General features: G+C 41.8%; 1 protein-coding gene across 1 annotated transcript in view; it reads left to right on the top strand.

The window, feature by feature from the left end:
• Nucleotides 1-22,395, top strand: part of Spt-I (serine palmitoyltransferase subunit I) — a 115,406-nt gene extending 93,011 nt beyond the window's left edge. The window contains exons 10-11 of the mRNA XM_068374303.1: nucleotides 17,013-17,120; nucleotides 20,042-22,395. Coding sequence (XP_068230404.1) covers nucleotides 17,013-17,120; nucleotides 20,042-20,209 — 276 coding nt within the window. The 3' untranslated portion in view covers nucleotides 20,210-22,395. The remainder of the gene's footprint in view (nucleotides 1-17,012; nucleotides 17,121-20,041) is intronic.
• Nucleotides 22,396-22,642: the final 247 nt, after the last annotated feature.

Below are 22,642 nucleotides of genomic sequence, written 5' to 3'. Positions count from 1 at the left end.
TGTCTGTTTGTCTGTTTGTCTGTTTCAAGTGAATTGAGTAGTATGGATGCACGACCTGACACTTGTTGCTTCAGCAGCAGTAATTTGTCTCTGAGTGTACTTGAAGGTTTTAATAACCTCTTCAAATTCAGAGAGAAATCTCTCTATATTTTCTCCCTCTACACTTTTAAATGCTGGTAAAGGAGCTGTAGGGCTTTTCAAAAGGCTTCTAGCTTCTTCAAGTACAGAATGGGGAGGAACTGAATTTTTAGTAGCCTCAAGGGTAGCTATAAAAAAGTTTATTTTATCCAAGTAGCTCTCACAAGCTTCAAACTCAATATTCAATTTTAAATATTAAACTTAGCCGGTGAATGTATAATAGCTGACGTCTCCGACGGCTCGACAGATTCCAAAAACTCTCGAGCGATCGCCATGAAGGTTGCGGGTGTGACCACCAGCGCCGACTATCGGCCAGATACCGCATATACAAGTAAACATCTCCAGTTCTTCTCTGTTGGTCTTGTCGACAAGTTGGTTCCACTCGCTTTATGACCTCGAGTTTTCTACCGAATTGGTGAAGTACTTGGTTTTGGTTTTATTGCTTTCGCCGTGTTGGATTATTCAATACTATCTTCAAAAGAAATGCTTTTGAAAGGAGGGGTAAAGTGTTTTGCCCTTGCTTTTTTTTTTTTTTTTCAATCACTGGTTTTTCTATAGAGTAAAGATGGCCGACCCTTCCCTCAGTGTACGGAAGTGTGTTTAAGGTTTTTAGTAATTATTTTATCACGTTATAAATTATTGTTGATATTTATAGATTTTCCTCTATATATTTTATATCTCACCCGCCTTTATTAGGCCTCTTCGATTAGCTTTCCATTTATACTAAACATCAAGATAAATTTTATGTTTTGTTTATATGCGGCCTTTACCTATTCCTATGTAGGCGGTCCTAACTTGGAAAACGAAGTTAAACAACGTTGAGCCCATTCAACTTTTATTTTTGTTAAGTTTAAATCAATTGCTCTGTAAGAGTTATGAAAAGAATATTTTTTAGAAAATATTTTAAGAAATATATTCTTTGAATAGTCTTCGTGCTGTTTTTTTTTTCAAAGATGAACTAACGTTTGGTTTATTTATGCTATGCAGTTTGCGCTCTATCGTTACGATAGAGAAAGAGAGAATCACGGTTTCACTTTGCAGAAAGAGTAAATCAAATTTGACGTTTTGTTCATTCTTCTTTCAAACTGAAGTGTTTTAGATACTAATTTAAAGGAACTTGTTAATTTTCAATTTCTTAGTCCTTTCAGTTTTTTCCTTTGGTCAAATAACCTGTTTATTGACGAAGGGTGAGTGGGCAATTCTCTTGTTTGTGACAAGAGAGAGAGAGAGAGACGGAGAGAGAGAGAGAAAGAGAGAACGATCCGATCTTTATTCTCGTCCCAAGTCTCTGTACAAGGAGTTTGGGAGCGAGTAACGTTCTCGATTCAGTTTTTTACTCTCGTCCCAAGTCTCTGTATGGGGAGAGAGGATAAAACTTTTTTAGTTTTTATTCTCGTCCCAAGGCACTGTACGATGAGAGATTGAAAACGTAGTCTTTAGTGAACTAGTGTTTAGTCTCCTCCCCAGTCACTGATCCTTTTTAACTTTATATATTTCCGTTTTATTCGATATATATGTATATGTTTATTGATTTTTGCATGTGTGTTTCATTTTGTACTAATGTGCTTACATTATACGACTCATTTCGCAATTATAACTTTTTGATGTAAGGGAGAATTGCGTGCTTCAGGTAGAAATCAGTTTTATTCATGCCTAATGTGAAATTATTGAAAAATACGATATCAGTGAAGTGCAAAAAACATGTTCTGTGTTGCGGAGGGTTCGTTTGTTCGTGCTTGTCGCTCCCCTAGTCCGAGACCTCTTTCAGGCTCCCCTGCACCAGGGAGAAGTAATGTCGTAGGACTTAAGGGGACGAGAGGCTTTAACCAACGTACAGACGTTCCCTCTTTGGTATCGGACGTTTCTCGTCAAGATCGCCCTTACCATAAGACGGGTGAGACTGTGTTCTCCTCGTCATCCGAAGACTTTTCGCAAAAGAAACCTTGGCGCAAGGTTTCTAGACCCTTGAAGCGAAAGTCAGTCCCTTCAGGACAGGTTCAGCGTCCTGGCTGTGGCCATTGGGACAGCTCTGACCCTTTGCAGTCGTCGGAAGACTGTTCGCCTATTAAACGCAAGCGTAACACGGGGTCTGAGGGTCGCGGTAAAGGCAATGTTTTGCCAACACAGACGTTACCGTCGTCTCGGCCCGTTCCGACTCCCGTTGATCCTAAATGGGTTGTCCGGCAGGACATGCAGACTAAGCTTGCCTCCCTTATAGAGAAGTATGACGTTGAGCAGGTTCACGATGAACCTTCGCTTTCGAGTCGCCGTTACGCTAAACGAGACTCTGGCCGCCAGCCGCCCAAACGAGCATTTACTCGTCCGTTTGACGTTAGTGCTGACGTTTCTTGTACTTTGAAACGTGATATCAGTAGTTTTTCACGTCAGTCATGTGACATGGATCCTCCCTCGCTGCAGTCTCGTGTTGACTTTCAGGCGCTGCCGCAGTCTCGTGTTGACGTTCAGCCGCTGCCGCAGTCTCGTGTTGACGTTCAGCCGCTGCCGCCGCAGCCCCGACCGGACGTTCGCCGACCGGCTCAGTTGCCTCGACTTGACGTTGAGCATCAATCACCGCAGTCGAAGGTTGTTTTGCCTGCTCAGTCTATGCAGTCAAGGCAGTTCCGACGTGACGTCGAGCGTCAATCAACTTCAGTTGTTGTTGTTGGTCAGTCACAAGGATTTCAGTCCTTTCAGCAGCGGCGTGACGTTGCTTCCTCTACTGCTACTGCTGCTCCTTTGCTTGTTGACATTGCCTGTCAAGTGTTGCCGCCGCGGCAGGTCTCTCCTTTTCATGAGACTCGACAATTGTCGGACGAGGTTCCTTCCGATGAGGAAGTTGCTGATCCTCCTCCTACTGATATTCCTTTGGGGACTTTGTCAGACGGAGAGGAGCCTAAAGCTGCTAAGCCCTCTATGGACTTTAAAAAAATCATGTTGATTTTTAAGGATCTTTTTCCGGACCATTTTGTAACTGCTGCTCCTCGTTGGCCTTCGTCAGAGTTTACGCTAGGCCTAGCTACTTCGAAGCCGTCGTTTTCTAAGCTAGTGCTCTCTCGCTCTTCTAAGAGAGCTTTATGTTTGCTAGGCGACTGGTTGATCACCAGGAGGAGTTTGGGGGAGACAGCCTTTGCTTTCCCTCCTTTTAAACTGGCTTCTAGAGCGAGCGTCTGGTATGACACGGGAGAAGTTCTCGGCTTGGGAGTTCCTGCCTCTGCCCAGGGAGACTTCTCAAGCCTCATAGACTCTCCCCGTCGCCTGGCCATGAGACGCTCCAAGATTTTATGGTCGGCTTCAGAGCTAGACCATCTCCTGTTAGGAGTTTTTCGAGCGTTTGAAGTTTTTATTTGTTGGATTGGTCCCTGGGAGCCTTAAGTAAGAAGGTCTCTCCAGCTGTCAATGTATTGCTGTACAATTATGTCATGCATGAACAAGGCTATCAGGGATGGCTCCAATGATCTGACAGCCACGTTCACTGCAGGAACAATGCTATCAGGGATGGCTCCAATGATCTCGCAGCCACGTTCACTGCAGGAGTACTTAAGATGTAAGTGCGCTCAATTTGTTCATTGTCAAGACAAACTTCACGATGAAGACTACCAAATCTGTCTTGGCAGCAGTAAGGGAAGGCGACTGGATGGTCTCTCTCGACCTTCAGGATGCATACTTCCACATCCCGATTCATCCAAACTTTCAACAACATCTGAGGTTTGTGGACGGGAAAGTAATACACCAATGTCGAGCACTGTACTTCGGCCTCATTCCTGCTCCTCTTGTTTTTACAAGGCCCTTGCAAAATGTAGCAAGCTTTCTACATTTTTTGAGGATTCAGAGCCTCCCTTTATTTTGACGACTGGCTAATAAGGGCGTCGTCATTATATCGCTGTCTGGAGAGCCTCTAATGGACATTAGACCTAACCAAGGAGCTAGGTCTCATAGTGAACGTAGAAAAGTCGTAACTTACAGTACCCCATCCCAGACTATTCTTTATTTGGGAATGGAGATACAGTTTCTGATTTTTCGGGCCTTTTCGTCTCCCACAAGAATGGAACAAGCTCTGTTAAAAGTCCTTCACTTGCAAGAGAAAAACAGTTGCTCTGTAAGTTTGAACTAGCCTCGTGGGAACTCTTTCATCGCTGGAGTAGTTTATCTCTCTGGGGAGACTCAACCTATGCCCTCTCCAATTTCACCTAAACCATTGGAACAAGGAGAAGGGCTTAGAGAGTATCTCTTTCTCAATCTCCAACTCAGTCTAGACATGTCTGACTTGGTGGGACAGCAACATCAGACTTCGAGAAGGTCTTTCTCTTGCGATCAAGAACCCAAACCATGTGTTGTATTCAGATGCATCGGATTTGGGTTAGGGAGCTCCACTGGACAGTCTGGAATGCTCGGGTCTTTGATCCACGGATCAGAAGGAACTCCATTTAAGGCAAGTAACATCTCTCCTTTGGCGAGATTTGTGCAAGGAAAAATGAATGTCTTGGCAGACTGCCTTGGCAGAAGAGGACAAGTCATCTCCATGGAGTGGACGTGGCATAAGACTGTGTGCGAGAAGCTATGGATGACATGGGGTCAACCCACCATAGATCTTTTTGTGACCTCTCTGACAAAGAGGCTCTCGACTTACTGCTTTCCAGTTCCAGATCCAGAGGCAGCCCACATAGACGCTTTCCTGCTGGACTGGTCTCACCTGGACGTTTATGCCTTTCCACCTTTCAAGATCCTAAACAAGGTGCTGCAGAAGTTCACCTCTCACAAAGGGACCAGGTTAACATTGGTTGCTCCACTCTGGCCCGCGAGAGAGTGGTTCACAGAGGTACTTCTATGGCTGGTAGACGTTCCAAGAAGTCTGCCGTTACGGATGGATCTCTTGCGACAGCCTCACGTAAAGAGATTTTATCAAAGCCTCCCCACGCTTTGTCTAACTGCCTTCAGACTATCGAAAGACTCTTGAGCTTGAGGGTTTTCGAAGGAGGCAGCTAGAGCGATCGCGAGGGCTAGAAGATCCTCTACCATCAGGATCTATCAGTCGAAATGGGAGGTATTTAGAGACTGGTGCAAGTCCTCCTCTATTTTCTCTTCCAAGTGCCTCTGTAGCGCAGATTGTGAATTTTCTGCCTTATCTGAGAAACGGTCGCTCCCTCTCTGCATCCACCATTAAAGGCTACAGAAGCATGTTAGCTTCTGTTTTCAGGCATAAGGGTTTGGATCTTTCTAATAACAAAGATCTCCAAGACCTGCTTAAGTCTTTCGAGACTTCCAAGGAGCGTCATATTTCGACTCCTGCATGGAACTTGGACGTGGTCCTACAGTTCCTTATGTCAGACAGGTTTGAACCATTAAATTCAGCCTCCCTGAAGGATCTTACCCTCAAGACACTTTTTTTTGGTGAGCTTGGCTTCGGCTAAAAGGGTTAGTGAGATACATGCTTTTAGCAAGAACATCGGTTTCTCCGCTAATAAAGCAGTATGCGCTCTTCAACTTGGTTTTTTTGGCCAAGAATGAACTTCCGTCTTGTCCTTGGCCTAAATCATTTGAAATCCCCAGTCTTTCTGAGATTGTGGGGAATGAAGTTGAAAGAGTGCTGTGTCCCGTTAGAGCTCTTAATTTTTGTTTATCCAGAACTAAACCGCGACGAGGTTGTTCAGAGGCTTTATGGTGCTCCGTTAAAAAGCCCTCTTTGCCTATGTCTAAGAATGCGTGGTCTTATTTTATTAGACTTTTGATTCGGGAGGCACACTCAATTAAGTGAGAAGGATCATAATTTACTTAAAGTCAAGGCTCATGAAGTTAGAGCGATAGCAACTTCTGTAGCGTTTAAGCAAAATAGACCCATTAAAAGTATTATGGACGCGACCTTTTGGAGAGGCAAGTCGGTTTTCGCTTTATATTACTTGAAAGATGTCCAGACTCTTTATGAGGACTGCTACACACTGGGACCATTCGTAGCAGCGAGTGCAGTAGTGGGTGAAGGCTCTACCACTACATTCCCTTAATCCCAATATCCTTTTAATCTACTCTTGAAATTTTTAATCTTATTTTGGGTTGTACGGAAGACTTAAGAAGTCTTTCGCAATCTTTTTGATTTGGCGGGTGGTCAAAATATTGTTTCTTGAGAGCGCCCAGATTAAGGGTATTGATGAGGTCCTGTTATAGGGGTGTTTACCCTGGTTATAGCAGATCCTGGGAGTTTTTCGGCATCCTAAGAGGATCGCTGGGCTTCATGAGGATAGCGGACTAATGAGGCAGAGTAATAATCAGAGTCTGCTTCCTTACCAGGTACCTATACTTAAGTCTGTTTTTTGAATAATTGTCAAAAACTCTTGAGCATATATGCCTTTATTGTATTAATACTGGTCTCTACCCACCACCATGGGTGTGAATCAGCTATTATATATTCACCGGCTAAGTTTAATATTTAAAAATGATATTTTGATTATAAAATAAATTTTTGAATATACTTACCCGGTGAATATATAAATTAAAGGCCCTCCCTTCCTCCCCGATAGAGACCTAGGGGACTGAGAAGCACTGGAGATGTTTACAAGTATATGCGGTATCTGGCCGATAGTCGGCGCTGGTGGTCACACCCGCAACCTTCACGGCGATCGCTCGCGAGTTTTTGGAATCTGTCGAGCCGTCGGAGACGTCAGCTATTATATATTCACCGGGTAAGTATATTCAAAAATTTATTTTATAATCAAAATATCATTTTTGATTCATTTTCCTCTTCTGCCCATAATAACTTAGCTATTTCAGAATTATAAACCATGAGCTCTTCAGCAAATCCATGAAATTTAGAGATAAGTGATCGCCGTTCAACTTCTGAACCCAATTTACAATCTTCAATTCGATTGACATTCTTAGTCACTTGACTGCGGATGTATTTCCGAGAATTTATCAAAAGCGATAATTCCGACATCTTTGCTGATTGCTATTAAAACAATATTTCAGACAATCACAAATCAATCTATAGAGCAAATCTAACCCAACAGAGTTTAAATGTGCGGCGTCCCTGTATAACCTTCTATTATCTAATCTACCTGGCCCCTCTACTCTGAACAAATAATTCTTGAAACTCAACTTATCAATAAATTTATTGAGATAATGCCTCATTAACTTGAATTCTTCCACGCATGGGCTATCAAACCGATTTCTCCGTTCATAAAATCGGATTTCAATTTGAGATGCAATTATACAAGATCTTGATCTCAGAATCTTGTAAAATTCTTTGCAATTATTCTTTACCACTGACAAATCTACACGAGACTTCAAATCATTACCTCCTAAAATTACCAACAAATAATCGGGGTTATACGTGAAAACATCTTCTAGGAGAGCTAGATTATTCAAAAAATAATTAAATGTGGCACCAGGAAAACCAAGAAACTGAACATCAAAAGATGTCTGTTCAATCACAATTGTTGAGCTATTAACCCTAAGCTCCAAATCTCTAACATAAGAATGTCCTAGAATGGGCAGTTTCATGACAATACCAAAACCAAAATATAAACTAGGTAAAATTCAAGGACACCTTCAATTATAAACAAAATTTTAACACTTATAAATTAGAAAATTCTCGTTTTTAAATATAAAACTTACCCGCTGGTTATATAAAAGAGCTGAAGTCCCTGACGCCAGGGCAGAAAATTCAAATCTCGCGCTATCGAAGATACGCCAGGTGTACCAACCGCACCCTAGCGGTAGAACAGGTGGAACTACACACCAACTCCAGTTCTTCTCTCTGCCGTCATAGCTGACTGACATACAGAAGTTCGCTCTCGTGTTTTTACTCTCTTGGGAAGTTGTTTGGTGATGTACAACGTTCTTTTTTGAGTTTAAGCTATCGTTGATTAATTTTCCTTGGTTCTTATCTTGAAATCTTTTTGTTTGAGATTTTCTTTATTGTTTTTTCCCTTACTTTTTGCTTGTCGGTCTCTCACGTTAACTTTTAAATGGCCGACTCCTCCCCTGCTCAGCGTAGGTGTGTTAGTGAGGGTTGTCGTACACGACTTCCTAATGGATCTATTGATCCTCATTCTATTTGTGTAAAATGTAGGGGTAAATTTTGTTCATTAGATGATAGGTGTAATGAGTGTCTTTCCTTAACTAATGATGATTTTGTTACTTACGATCGTTATGTTAGGAGATTAGAGAGAGATAGAGTTAGGCGTAGTTCTTCCCGATCTGTGGATAGAACCTTACCTAATTTACCTGTTCCTAATCCTGTTCCTTCCCCTGTGGTGGTAGATCAGGAACCTACTATGAAGGACATGTTTACTGCTATTTTGTCTCTTGGTGAGAAAGTTGAGTCCTTAGCAGCCGATAGAAATACTATCTTTTCAGAGTTAAAGGTATTGAAAAACCGTGATCCTATCGGAACTGTGGAAAGTGTTTCAGTGTCTGATGTGGTACCGAAGAATCGTGACTCTCTCGGTGTTGTGACAAGTGTTGATAATGTGGTTAGTGTTGCGGAAGGTGCGTCGACTCGAGTGTCTGATGTGGTACCGAAGAATCGTGACTCTCTCGGTGTTGTGACAAGTGTTGATAATGTGTTTAGTGTTGCGGAGGGTGCGTCGGCACGATCTTGCGTTCACCTAGCCTTAGACCTCTTTCGAGCTCTCGAACCCATGGGAGAAGTAATGTCGAACGGCTTAAGGGAACGAGAAGCATCATCAATCGTGCAGACGTCCCCTCGAACGTTCCTGTTGCCGTAGCTCAGGTCGTTCACCCTCATCGTAGGAAAGGGGAGGTTCATACGTTATCCCCGTCTTCCGATGAAGGGTCGGGGAGTGAGATCTGGCGGCGAGCGTCGAGACCGCTTAAACGCTCCCATGTTGTTTCACAGCGTCGGGAATCGCCTGTGCGGCCAGGATGTAGTTCGTGGGGTTCACCGGAACGTTTCCGTTCTCCCAGCGCTTGCACTCCGGCCAAACGTTCGGATCACCGTGTTCGTGCGGATATGATTCCTTCCGATTCGGACCTTGTAACTATTCATGCACCTCCTCTTCCATCGGATTGGCTTTCTTCCCCTGAAATGCGTGGTGACATTAGTGCGAATCTTCCTTCTAGGAGTTCTGTTGATCCGAAATGGACTGCGCTTTTGTCTATGAAGGAACAACTCTCGTCGTTGATGGATTCTTATCAACTAGGTGTTGGCGTTGTGTCTGGGCGTTCGATGTCAGACCAGTTATCGCACAAACGTTCGATGGTATATGGCCTTGACGAGTTATCACTTAGGCGGTCTCCCATTCACAGTGTTCAACGCCAGGTTGATTTTGATGAGTCGCGTCAGAGAGTTTTGGTTGACCAGTTTGCGTTTTCTGGTCGCGGGGAAGAGCATCGGCGTCGACAAGTGGACGAGACGCGGCAACAATTTGAAGTAGTGGATCGCCCGCGGCAACAACTTTTGGACGCGGCGCGTCAAAACATTGGTTTACAGCGGCGACATCCTGACTACTTTGATCGCTCGCAGCAACAGTCCTCGGACTTTACGCGACCTCGCGGCGATCTTCAACAGTTACCTTCTGATTTCAAGCGTTCTTCTGTTCAACAACAGTTGAATTCTAAGCGGTCTAAGCAGTTGTTGGTTGAGGATGATCGTCTACATGTCCGTGTTTCGCATCAATCTACTTCTACTTCTCCCCACCAAATTGACTCAGATGTTGGCCTTGACAGGCAGTCCCATCCAGACGTTGTTCCTTCGGTTCAGGCTGCAGCTGTTGCTGCACTGCCAGAAGACGAACCAGAGGAAAAGTCGGATGAGGATAATCCTATTGAGGAAGTCTCTGAGAATGAGGAGGAGAAGCATTATCAGCATGCTGTGGACCTTCGCAAGTTTATGCTTATTTTGACTGGAATTTTCCCGGATTCTTTTACCCCTGTGGCCCCTCGTTCTCCGCCTTCTGAATTCATCTTAGGTAAAGCTACTAAGGTTCCAGTTTACACCAAGATGGTTCTTTCTCGATCTTCTAAGCGGGCCTTGAAGTTAATGGGTTCTTGGTTGGACTCCAAGAAAGCTTTTGGCAAGACGGCCTTTGCCTTTCCTCCCGCTAGGTTAGCCTCTAAATCTAGTGTGTGGTATGAGACTGGTGAAGTGTTGGGCTTGAGTTTTCCTTCTTCTGCACAAGGGGATTTTTCAAGTTTGGTAGATGCTTCTCGTCGCCTTGCCCTAAGGAAGACGAAGATTTGGTGGTCCATTCCAGAGTTCGACCATTTGCTTAAAGGTCTTTTCAGGGCCTTCGAAGTTTTTAATTTTTTGGACTGGGCTTTGGGGGCTTTGAGTAAGAGGGTCTCTGATATGACGGAAACGGACACTAGTGGTTTGGTTCATTTGATGTCCTGCTTGGACAAAGGTGTGAGAGATGGCTCCAACGAACTTGCTGCCTTGTTTACAGCTGGAATTCTCAAGAAAAGGGCCACGATGTGCTCCTTCCTCTCCGCAGGAGTGTCTCCCTATCAGAAGACAGGCCTTCTTTTCGCACCTTTGTCTAATTCCTTATTTCCTCAGGAATTAGTGGGCGAGGTGGCTACTGCTCTCACTCAGAAGGCCACACATGACTTAGTTACTCATTCGACTAGGAAAGTTTTGCCTCCGTCATTCTCCTCTCGAAAACCTAAGGAATCTTCTTCTGGGTTTCGTCCTCAGTCCTTTCGTGGGAAGCCCTCTGGGAGAGGCTCTTTTAAACCAGAAGGAAGGAAACCTAGAGGCAGAGGGGGCAAGTCCGGCCGAGGTAAAGTCTGACTGCCCTCTCCTTCAGACAACAGTGGGGGCCAGGTTGACTCACTTTTGGGAGGCTTGGGAGAGGAATGGAGCGGACCCCTGGTCCGTCCAGGTGTTAAAGGAAGGCTACAAGATCCCCTTCCTGACCAATCCTCCTTTAGTCACAGATCCAGTGGATCTTTCGCCCAAATACAGAGAGGGTCCCAAGAAACAAGCCATGCTTCTACAGATGTCTCTTTTATTAGAGAAACGAGCAATAGAGGAAGTGCAAGATGTTACGTCTCCGGGGTTTTACAACCGCCTTTTTCTAGTACCCAAGAGTTCCGGGGGGTGGAGACCGGTTCTGGACGTAAGTGTGCTCAATGGTTACGTCCAAAACTCGACGTTCACCATGGAGACTCAGAAAACAGTTCTGGCAGCTGTGAGGAAGGACGATTGGATGGTCTCTTTAGATCTTCAGGATGCCTATTTCCACCTTCCGATTCATCCCAGCTGCAGACGTTATCTGAGGTTCATGGACGGAAACAAGGTCTTCCAGTTCAGGGCTCTTTGTTTCGGACTTTGCACGGCTCCTCTATTGTTCACCAAGATCATGCTGAACGTGGCAAGCATGCTGCATTCGAGGGGAATCAGGGCCTCTCTGTATCTGGACGATTGGCTGATAAGAGCCTCCTCAGCCGATTGTTGTTTGAAGGACCTCAAGATGACTTTGGATCTCTCCAGAGAACTGGGTCTCCTGGTGAGCTCGAAAAAATCACAACTCATTCCATCCCAGGAGATTCTTTATTTGGGGATGGAGATTCACAGTCGGAGTTTTCGGGCTTTTCCGTCGTCGGTGAGAATCCAAGCAGCCCTCCTAAAAGTACAAACGTTCCTGAAGAGAGATCTTTGCTCCGTCAGAGATTGGATGAGCCTTCTGGGGACTCTCTCGTCGTTAGAGAAGTTCGTGACCCTGGGGAAGTTGTTCTTGCGTCCTCTTCAGTTTCATCTCAACCGCCATTGGAAGAAAGGGGACAGCCTCGACAGGGATTGCATTCCCCTCTCGACTTCCATCAAGTCTCATCTTCAATGGTGGAACAACGAGCCCAGACTGAAAGAAGGCTTGTCTTTACTTCAGAGGAACCCAAACCTCGTGTTGTGTTGCGACGCCTCCAACTCGGGGTGGGGAGCCACTCTAGAGAAGCAGGAACTTTCGGGGACTTGGACGGTGGAGCAAACCTCTCTCCACATCAATCAAAAAGAGCTTTTAGCTATTCATCTGGCTCTCATCGGCTTCGAAAAGCAGATCAGGGGCAAGGTAGTCCAAGTCAATTCGGACAGCACGACAGCTCTGGCCTATATTGCGAAACAAGGCGGGACCCACTCTTGGCCTCTGTTCGAGATTGTAAGACTGCTCCTCATCTGGGCGGAGGAAAGGAAGGTGACTCTTTTGACGTGGTTCATCCAGGGAGTCAACAATGTGAGCGCAGACAGACTCAGCAGGAAAGGTCAGGTTCTCTCCACAGAATGGATTCTGCACCCGGACATCTGCAAGAGTCTGTGGCGGTTATGGGGTCGACCTCTCGTGGATCTCTTTGCCACCGCGAAGACCAAACGACTAGAGTATTACTGCTCTCCGGTTCCAGATCCCGAAGCTTTTCACATAGACGCTTTTCTGATGAACTGGTCACACATGGAGGTTTATGCCTTTCCTCCGTTCAAGATCCTTTACAAAGTGATTCAGAAGTTCGTTTCACACGAGGAGACCAGAATGACACTGATAGCTCCGTTCTGGCCGTCAAGGAGCTGGTTTCCAGAGGTACTGGAATGGATGGTGGATGTCCCGAGAAGCCTTCCCATGAGACCCGATCTTCTCAGACAACCTCACTTGGCCTGAAATCATCAAAACCTCCGAGCTCTACGTCTGACTGCCTTCAGACTATCGAAAAACTCGCTAGAGCTAGAGGATTTTCGAAGAAGGCAGCCAAGGCAATTGCAAGGGCAAGAAGGTCTTCAACCATCAAGGTGTATCAGTCCAAGTGGGAGTTGTTCAGGGAATGGTGTAGAACTAACGCGATTTCCTCTTCCAGTACATCACTTTCCCAAATAGCAGATTTTTTCTTGGACCTTAAAACTAAGCATAACTTCTCGTCATCAACTATTAAAGGTTACAGGAGTATGTTGGCGACGGTTTTTCGACACAGGAACCTAGACCTTTCTGATAATAAGGATCTACGAGATTTACTTAGGTCTTTTGATACGACCAAGATGATTCAAACGGCTCCCATCGCCTGGAATTTGGATGTTGTCCTTAAATTTCTCATGAGTGACAGATTTGAGCCTTTACACTCGGCTTCATTTAAGGACTTAACCTTGAAAACCCTTTTTCTAGTTACCCTCGCCACTGCGAAAAGAGTTAGTGAAGTTCACGCTTTAAGCAAGAACATTGGTTTTCGGAATGGGAAAGCCATTTGTTCTTTGCAACTGGGGTTTCTGGCCAAGAACGAAAACCCTTCTCGACCATGGCCCAAATCCTTCGAGATTTCTAACCTTTCGGATTTGGCTGGCGATGAATTGGAAAGGGTTCTCTGTCCAGTTAGAGCTCTACGGTGTTATGTGGACAGAACTAAGAATCTGAGAGGTAACTCAGACGCTCTGTGGTGTGCAGTTCCGAAACCCTCGATGCCCATGTCCAAGAATGCCTTGTCTTTTTTCGTTAGATTGTTGATTCGAGAAGCTCATGCTCAGTGTGATGAGTCGGATCAGAGGCTCCTCAAAGTCAAGACACATGAAGTCAGAGCGGTAGCGACTTCAGTGGCCTTTAAACAGAACCGTTCTCTGCAAAGTCTGATGGATACAACATTTTGGAGAAGTAAGTCTGTTTTTGCATCCCATTATTTGAAGAATGTTCAGACTCGCTATGAGGACCTTTTTACGTTGGGTCCTTTTATAGCTGCTAATGCGATAGTAGGTGAATGATCTACCACTACGTTCCCTTTTTTCCTAATACCCCTTTTCTATCTCTTGGAACTCGTTTTTTATGGTTGTTTGTGGAGATTGGGCGTCAGTCTTCCGCAATCTTTGATTTGGCTAGGTGGTCAATTTGTTCCTTGAGTGCACCCGGAACAAGGGTATTGGTTGAGGTCCTGTCATGTTATAGGTGTTTGTACCGTTTGACAGCTCCTAGAGATTTTCAGCCCGAGTGGATTACTGGATCTCTTAAGGATAGCGGACGAAATGAGGCAGAGTATCATTGCTGTCAGCTTCCTTATCAGGTGAGAACTGCTTAAGTTTATTGTATGTAACCCTTAAGTGAATTTTCTGTATGTAGCTGTCTCTGACCCGCCACCAAGGGGTGTCAATCAGCTCTTTTATATAACCAGCAGGTAAGTTTTATATTTAAAAATGATATTTTCATAATAAAATAAATTTTTGAATATACTTACCCGCTGGTTATATAAATTTAACACCCTCCCTCCTCCCCTCTAGAGACTACCTATGGTATGGCTATGAGGCATGGAAGAACTGGAGTTGGTGTGTAGTTCCACCTGTTCTACCGCTAGGGTGCGGTTGGTACACCTGGCGTATCTTCGATAGCGCGAGATTTGAATTTTCTGCCCTGGCGTCAGGGACTTCAGCTCTTTTATATAACCAGCGGGTAAGTATATTCAAAAATTTATTTTATTATGAAAATATCATACTTTCGTCATTCTCTCCGCCAATCCTATACTCAACGAGACCAACCAGCAACCAAATTTCTTACTCGAGCCCCACGTTGGGCGCCATCTTGAAAATTGTACGATGGAAGGAATAAAACAAGTCCATTAAAAAAGGTTCACTTTAATGAAATGTTGAACTTCCATTTGAAGTTAAATTTAGAACTGGTTGCTGGTGGGCTTGTTGATGTAGAGAAGGATTTCCCTGTGTCAGAAGTAACTACAGGTATGCTGTCTTCCTTCTAATACCCTCCTCGCTTTTCAAGAAACTCTGAGGACATAAACGAAATACTATTTTCAAAGGGTAAAGGCAAGTTCTACTAAATCACTCAATTCAATAACTGTAGTAAAATGAAAAAAGATTTTTGAGGTAAAGGCACAAGCTCTGCTATTTCACTCAAGTCACTAAACTCAGTAGTTAACTTTACAATTAAATTGAATTCTGAGCTATGAAAAATATATAGCCTACATATTCTGCCTCCAATTTAACGTGGCAACTACCTAACCACGAAAGGCCCAATGATCCGAAAACTTTGGCGTAAAGTAATCATAACATAACATTGGCTAATTAAGTAAAAACTGCCTCTAATCCAAAAAACTTTCATATGGTAACACGCAAAGTTACAGCAGTGATAAATTATGAATAGTTTAAATACCAAATCCACAGGGTTTATTAATTGGGAATCGAGCAAGGGAATATTTATCCACGATAAACAAATTGACAGGGAATCACTTTAGAAGTCAGCATATCTTTCGTAATAACGTACCTTATCAATTCAATTCCTCGGAAATTCGGAGAAGATACTGTAGTGTCCTGATGTTACGACGCTTATGGCTGGTCCTGTCTTGTGCAGGATGGTGGAGAAAAGCGAGTATATGTTACTCCTCCATTATATGACTTCGACCAACTCTGGATATAATAACTCCTGTAATATCCAGCCGTCCGTCCAGTACGAAAACCTTCTTTCAACTCCCCTTCTCTCTGCTGGCGATGTTACCTGTAGAATTCGTATTACTGGAAAAAACAAGACCACCAGCAGATAGTTCCGAAAGGGTTGTTTTGTAGTTTACACTTCAAAGGATTTACCATCAAAACAAAAATATACAATATGCTGGGTTTCCCTTCAAGCGTAAACTACCATTATTTATAATAATAGTAATGCATAAGTTATCACTGGGTAACACAGGTTTACCCAGAAAGAAAATTAATAAACAATGGAATATATGATTTGCTAACCAAATACTGTAGCAACAACAAAAGGAACAACATTAATTAAACAGAATTTCCAACAATTCTAGATCCAGATCCTGATCATGAACTGAACAAGGTGATGGAGACCCCTCCTCAAGAATGACTGGTGACAGGCTAAGGTATGCCTTTTCTTACTTGCTTCCACAAGGCTAGGAGAGTAGTGTACGGTCAAAGCACTGTCTGCCATACATTTCTTTGGTTTGAGCGGGATCGCTTGAAAGATCTACAAATTTGTGAAACTTTCCCTGCAACTTGAGCTCGCTCAAAGCTCTTCATTAGTGTAGATGATTGTCGCAGAGTACAGACCTAAGTCTCAGTTGAAAACTTTTATCAGGGACCGAGCTCAATTTTTCACCGCATAGATTAAGGAGCTTTCCTGGTGGAGGTAGAAAGAAAACAGATGGTCCGATTACCGTCTCTACTTGGGAGAGATAAGATTCATACTGATTTTTTATGTTATTTAATGACTGCCGAGTAATCGGCGAAATGAGAAAATGCGTGGAAAGGTGCATGTGTGTTGAATTCTTCGGTTAGTTAGAAGGCGTCCTTGAACACTGCCAACAGATTGAGACTTGGGAATGCTGGAAGTATCTTGTTCAACTGAATGGTGAGCCATTTGACCGATGGTGATGACCTGAAGTAATAAACCTAACACCTAGTTCTTATAGGCAGAGTATGTTTACTCAAAATCTTTTGCGTGGATTAACATTTTGCAAACATCTCTACTGTGCTGACAACTTGCCAAGAGGGCACCTGCATGATAAAACATTTGTTGATCCCTCCCCCCCCTTTTAGCACCCCCAAATCAGGTCTACAGAACATCATGTGGGGGAAGTGGAGAGGGGAGAGTGGGGTAGAAATTTTTTTTTAGAGCTTGAGAAGCCAGTGACTTCAGTGATATTAGCATGATGACTACAAGCTAAGTGTTGATATAATAAATTTTATTAAAATTAAATTTATCAAGACCAGTTTTTGGCTTATAAAAAAAAAATGTTTTAAGACAAATTTGAAACCAGCCAGTCAAAACTTTGTATTATATTAGTGGTGGCACTTTTTCCTAATGATTTCACATACATATACCAAATGATTTCACAGGGTCAAACAATTAGGTATGTGATTTATCATGTTTTGTTATAAAAATGGATGGATTTTTATGTTATAAAAATGGATGGATTTTTATATTTGCTAACTTCTTTATCAACAGGTTGAGCTGAGTGGTGATGATATAAGTCCTGTTAAGCACCTTAGGCTGAAAGAATCTACAGGTGTGCGGGAAGAGGATGAAGCAATTTTGCGGAAGATTGTTGAAAAGGTGAGGAAGTTATTTTGATATTTGTGTATTGCCTTCATTGGTGCAGTGTTTTTCAAATTTATCTTTATTCAGTGTATGGAGAACTGTTGCTGAAGGATGAGGTTGGGTTTTCAAGACACATTGAATTTATCAATCTCGTGAATAAAGGCCTAGGAGGCCACTCGAGTGTTCATGTGTAACCTGGCGGTTTAAAGTAAAATTTCAGACGTTGGACAACAAGATGGAAGAAAGTGGGAATAGAAGTATAATTGAAGACTTTTAAATAATGCCTATAATGCACTACTCAGGTGCATTGAAAGCACCAATCCTCTAATTTATCATCATCATCATCACTGTAATTTTAAATCAAGATTTTCCATTTACAGGATTGGGCGTGAAAGTAGTTCTCTAGGGCTTGAAGTAATGAGTTCTTTACACACTTTCTTTTGTACACTCGATGTCTTACATTAATCCCAACTTGTTCTAGGTCTGTTTTTGTATCCTTCTCTCTTCTTTGCTAAGTACAGTATTCCTATTTGTCTTCATCCGACTGCTGTATTTCTATATCTGCTTTCTTACAACCACTTTCATTTTCTCTTTGAGGATTTTGTGTTTTAGAGATCACATCATAATGTACACTCAAGCAAGAGAAGTCTAATCCAAGACAGTGGAAGACCATAGTACAGAGGCTATGGCACTACCCAAGACTAGAGAACAATGTTTTGATTTTGGTGTGTCTTTCTCCTAGAAGAGCTGCTTACCATAGCTGAAGTGTCTCTTCTACCCTTACCTAGAGGAAATTGGCCACTGAACAATTACAGTGCAGAAGTTAACCCCTTGGGTGAAGAAGAATTGTTTGGTAATCTCAGTGTCTCAGACCATTGAGCCTGCCACTTACTCTTACCGTGAGAATGTATCTTACTTATAAGGTCTTTGTAAGGAATACTAATGGGGATCGGTCAAGTAGCTCTTAAGCTTCCTGAGCTGCCTTATCTACTCGTTCGTTTCCATCCACCCTGTGGGCAGGGACCTAATGGAAGAACAGTAATATTTTTTCCTAGACTACAGAAGTACTAACCAGTCCTGCACCTCTTGTACCAGATGATGGCCTGGCATAATTTGTTTGAGAGTAACACTCTCTTGGAATAACCTGTTTTGATTACCATTTTTAAAAATGTTGGACTGCAAGAATTATTGCATACAGCTCAGCAGTAAATACTGAACAAGAGGATGGAAGTTTCAATGTAATAACAATATCCCCCACCACAACTGCACTTCAACTCCTCGAGCCGATCTGGAACCATCCGTAAAAACATGTTCCCCACTTTTCATTACCTTATTTGGCAAGGTATTCTTCCCACCTGCCGTAAAACATACTTTGACAGGTGGATTACACCAAGGGGGAGACTAGGGATACCCTACCTCTGCTATCTGTGCAATTAACTAACCTACTTCTCCAGCATCATTTTTCATCTCTACTTCCAAAGGCTTGGGCACTTTTGATCTGTTAGTTGCCTGATTTAAAAGAGCCCTAACATATTTACTGTTCAGATTATTCTTATAGCTAGGGACTAAGCTATAAACCTCAAACTCAACTCTTCACTGTGGATGGAAAGGGGATGCATGCCAGAATCCACATACAGACTATCAATGGGAGATGTTCTGCATGCACCATTGCAGATGCAGTGCCCCATACTATGAACTAGTTTTTCTAGTAAAGTCTTAGTAGCTGACTCATAAATTTGACATGCATTGTCTTCAACTTGCTCAGATACAAAGATGTATAAATTCTAAGCAATGTTGTTCTATTACCTCCCCAATCAAAATGTGAAATAACTTTAAAGATGTTTAGTGACTTCTTAATCCTGATGGATAGGTCATTTATATGGGGACCAAAGGTTATTTTCTTGTCGAAAATTACTGAAAGAAGCTTGACATAATCCTCTTATGACAAAATACATCATTTAAGAAAAGGGGTTGGAATCTCTTCTATTTTACGAGTAAAAGTAAAATGAATGGCTTTGGTGTTCTGAGGAAGAGAACATGAAACCCAGAGGATTTGCCCATGCAGTAGCAGCATTTATAGCAATTTGAAGCTTTTGGCCTGCTAGTAGTCCGATGATCCACTACAATAAATTGCAAAATCATCAACAAAGTGACCCTTGTATGCCAGGAGGTAGGTGACTCATGAGACTATTGATAGCAACAGCAAATGTCACACTCAGTACACTGCCATGGGGGACACCTTCTTCTTGCATGTAGGATGAAGATAGTTCTGACCCTAACCCTACTTTAAGTAATTGGTTTGATAAAAATTCTTCAATAAAAGAAAACATGCCCTTCTATACCCCAGGAGGCCTACTGCTGTAAAATACTGCCTTTCCAGGTGGTGTCATATGTCTTTTTGAGGTCAAAAGAGACACCCACCACCTGGTTTTAGCTTGTCAAGGCTCTAGGCCTATAATTAGATGGCAGTTCTGGGTCTTCCCCTGACTTTTGGCCAGGAATTATCATTGAAGAATGCCACGAATCACAAGATGTATGAGAAGCTCATAGACCATTAAGGTATCTAATAAAAATTCCTGAGTGTCCACTGGGAGATATAAAATAATTTCATATTGGATGCCATCCTCTTCTGAGACAGTCAAAGACAAGCTAGAGATAGCATTTTGCATCTCCTCCATACTAAAAGGTAAGTCAAGGCTTCAGTGTTAGAACAGGAGGAACAACAGATGTTGTGGCTCTAATTTCTTGAGATGCTGGGGAATAATTGTCAGCACTTCATACACATGCGAAGTGCTTAGCAGGTACCTCTGCTACATCTTTGGGGTCAGTTATATATCTTATTTTCCCTTATTATTGGTGAAGGTATAGGGACAAATTTGCCCAAAGTTTTAATTTTAGTAGTTCAGTAAATTTTTCATGTTGCTTTTCCCTTCTAGGCTGAGAAGTATGGCATAGCTTTAACTGTAGCAGCTTACCTACGGGATCAGGAAGCCCTTCCTCCACCTCCATCAATAAGAGTAACGGCCAACAAGGATTTGACCAAGGAAGAAATAAGTAAAGCTTTTAAAGCTCTCCAGCAAGCAATTGATGATGTTATAGAGTAACCTGTGGTATGTTGTACTGGGGAAGATCCCTCACTGATTTTAGGGGACAGTTCAGTCTGTACAGTTGATATAGATTGTAAATTTTGGGTAGTTTCAGCGAAAGGTAAGTACTGCATTATGCAAGGATTTTTTGTGATTAGACATGGCATTGGTTATTCTCCCGATTCATAAAACCTCATTTTATCGAAGAAGCCGTGGGTATAGGAGTCATTTGTTAATTATTGAAGCATATATTTTGTGCTTTTTGAGGTTGCTGAAAAGGGAAGAGACTTGTTTAGAAAGAAGCCTTTAAACATGAAAGTTGCTGAATGCATGTCTTATAGGTTCAACTTGTAAGCAAATTAAGCTTGGAGGAATATATAATTACAGGGTATCTATTTTGGTATTCAACAGTCCTATTTGAAGTATTACATAAATTTTTCCAAGAAAGTACCATGATAAACTTTCAGAAGGTTTTATAAATTTTCTGTCCTATAAATGCCAAAGAATGAAGAGATATTTATATTTTCAGATGTAGAGCTGATCTGTTGTAACATGATAATTTCAAATACTGTATCCTTTTTCTGTCATTTTATATCCTTATGAAATTTATGCAGGACATTACAGTGAAGCATACTATGCGAGTAATGCTGATTGAAGCTCATTGAATATGGATGTGCCTTCGTGAGATAGCCATATTTTCTACTTCTCTGGATCATGTATCAACCATTCCACTTTGTATTGGGAATGGACATGTAATCAAGCTTTTCAGTCAACGGAGTATTCTCAATTAGATTTAGGGAACATAACTATTCCTCTGTTCAATTGCTTCCATGTCAGTGAATCATTGCTAATATGCTGTTTTGGGGCATATTCTATTTATTGTAGCATTTTATTCCATCCATTGTCGATCTTTACAGATTATTGCCCGTCGATCTTGTCATTCTAAGTATTGTTTACAGAAGGCTGTTTCTGTGGTTGTCTGGTTTTCGGACCTTAGTCATAGATGTTGCTTTATATTCTATTCATCAATAAAGTATATTCAATAGTTTGTAAAAAATGTATGCGTATAGATTTTTGGGCTATCTTAGATCTTTAGTTTTCCATCAGCTTCCTGTAATTTCAATTAAGAGTAAGTGCCATATATATTTCAGAAGTGTATGAATTTACCCTGTATATCTAGGTTCCGAACTATAAAGGAAGCTAGGTTATGGTGTAAACTGATACTTGACTTTTGATTTTAGTGTTTCTATGGCAATTATAATGGCTGACTGGAGAGTTTACAATATAGTCGTCCAAGACTTTTTGACAGGTTGATTAGTTATGGGAAATATATCAGTGTTAATTAAGCATTTGTTCAGAATTATTCAGCATGTGCATATCAGTTGAGTCAGTAATATTTGTGATTTTTATTCTGGCTCATCCTGTACAATCTCTTATCTAACTTTAAAGATATAATACTATTTAAAGTTCTATACTGACTGAACTAATAATATACAGTAGTATAGCCCTTTGCATTCAGAAAATGAAAAGTAGCTCACTCCAATGCAAAGTCCTTGGCTATGTTCAGGTACTTTCAGCTTTGCAGTTCTTTACTGGAAGAGTAGATTGAATAGTACTCTGTGGGAGTAGAACATTTGGTCATTGTGTTTTTTATTTTGCTGAGGAGACATGTTAGTTCAGTACTTTTATATTAAGGGTTTATGAGCTTATTTATATAGGATAAAGACTTTTGCAGTGATGAAGTTTGTGGGAATTTTAGAGGCCTTTTCTTGAATACTGTAAATGGTCCCAATTATATCGCATCAGTTGAGATTAGGAAATGGTATTTTATTCTTGTGATTAAGTGATATGTTCCAATGTTTGTAGTCTTATTTATTTTAAATTTCACATTCATATTTCAAGTTTTTCTGTTGTGTTATCAACAGAGGTCAATCCTTGTAATTTTATTTATTTTTTTCACTACTAGGGATCTATTATGGTCTCACTATTATTTGAACACTGAAATGAGGGATATTGCTATTGTTTACTTAGACAGTAGTTCACACAAAGCAGCACTTCTTGTTGTATTCAACAGAGCATGTCTGAGGTTTAGAAGGTTTTTTCTAATTAATTTTGTCATTCTCATATCAGTTTTGGTAGCAGAATTTGTTAAACATTGTGCAACAGAATCAAGTTATTTCTTAATAAAAGATTAAGCAAATTTACCATAGTTTATCAAGATTTTGTAAGTAAATTATAGGCCTCTCATATGTTTTGACATTTCATAATTAATTGGCTTTTTATGGTTTGGGAAAGTGAAAGTTATAATTCTGGGAGGTTTTATGGTTTTCTGATATGATAAAAATGGCAATTCATATCCATTGTGATTTAAGAAACTTTCATGAGAATGGACATGGAAAGAGGTCATTGAAATGGATAGAAGTTTCAAGACGTCAAGTTTTGAGGCACATG

Source organism: Palaemon carinicauda, chromosome 5, assembly GCF_036898095.1.
Source record: "Palaemon carinicauda isolate YSFRI2023 chromosome 5, ASM3689809v2, whole genome shotgun sequence".
NCBI classification, from domain to species: domain Eukaryota; kingdom Metazoa; phylum Arthropoda; class Malacostraca; order Decapoda; family Palaemonidae; genus Palaemon; species Palaemon carinicauda.
This window is presented reverse-complemented; position numbering and strand designations above follow the sequence as displayed.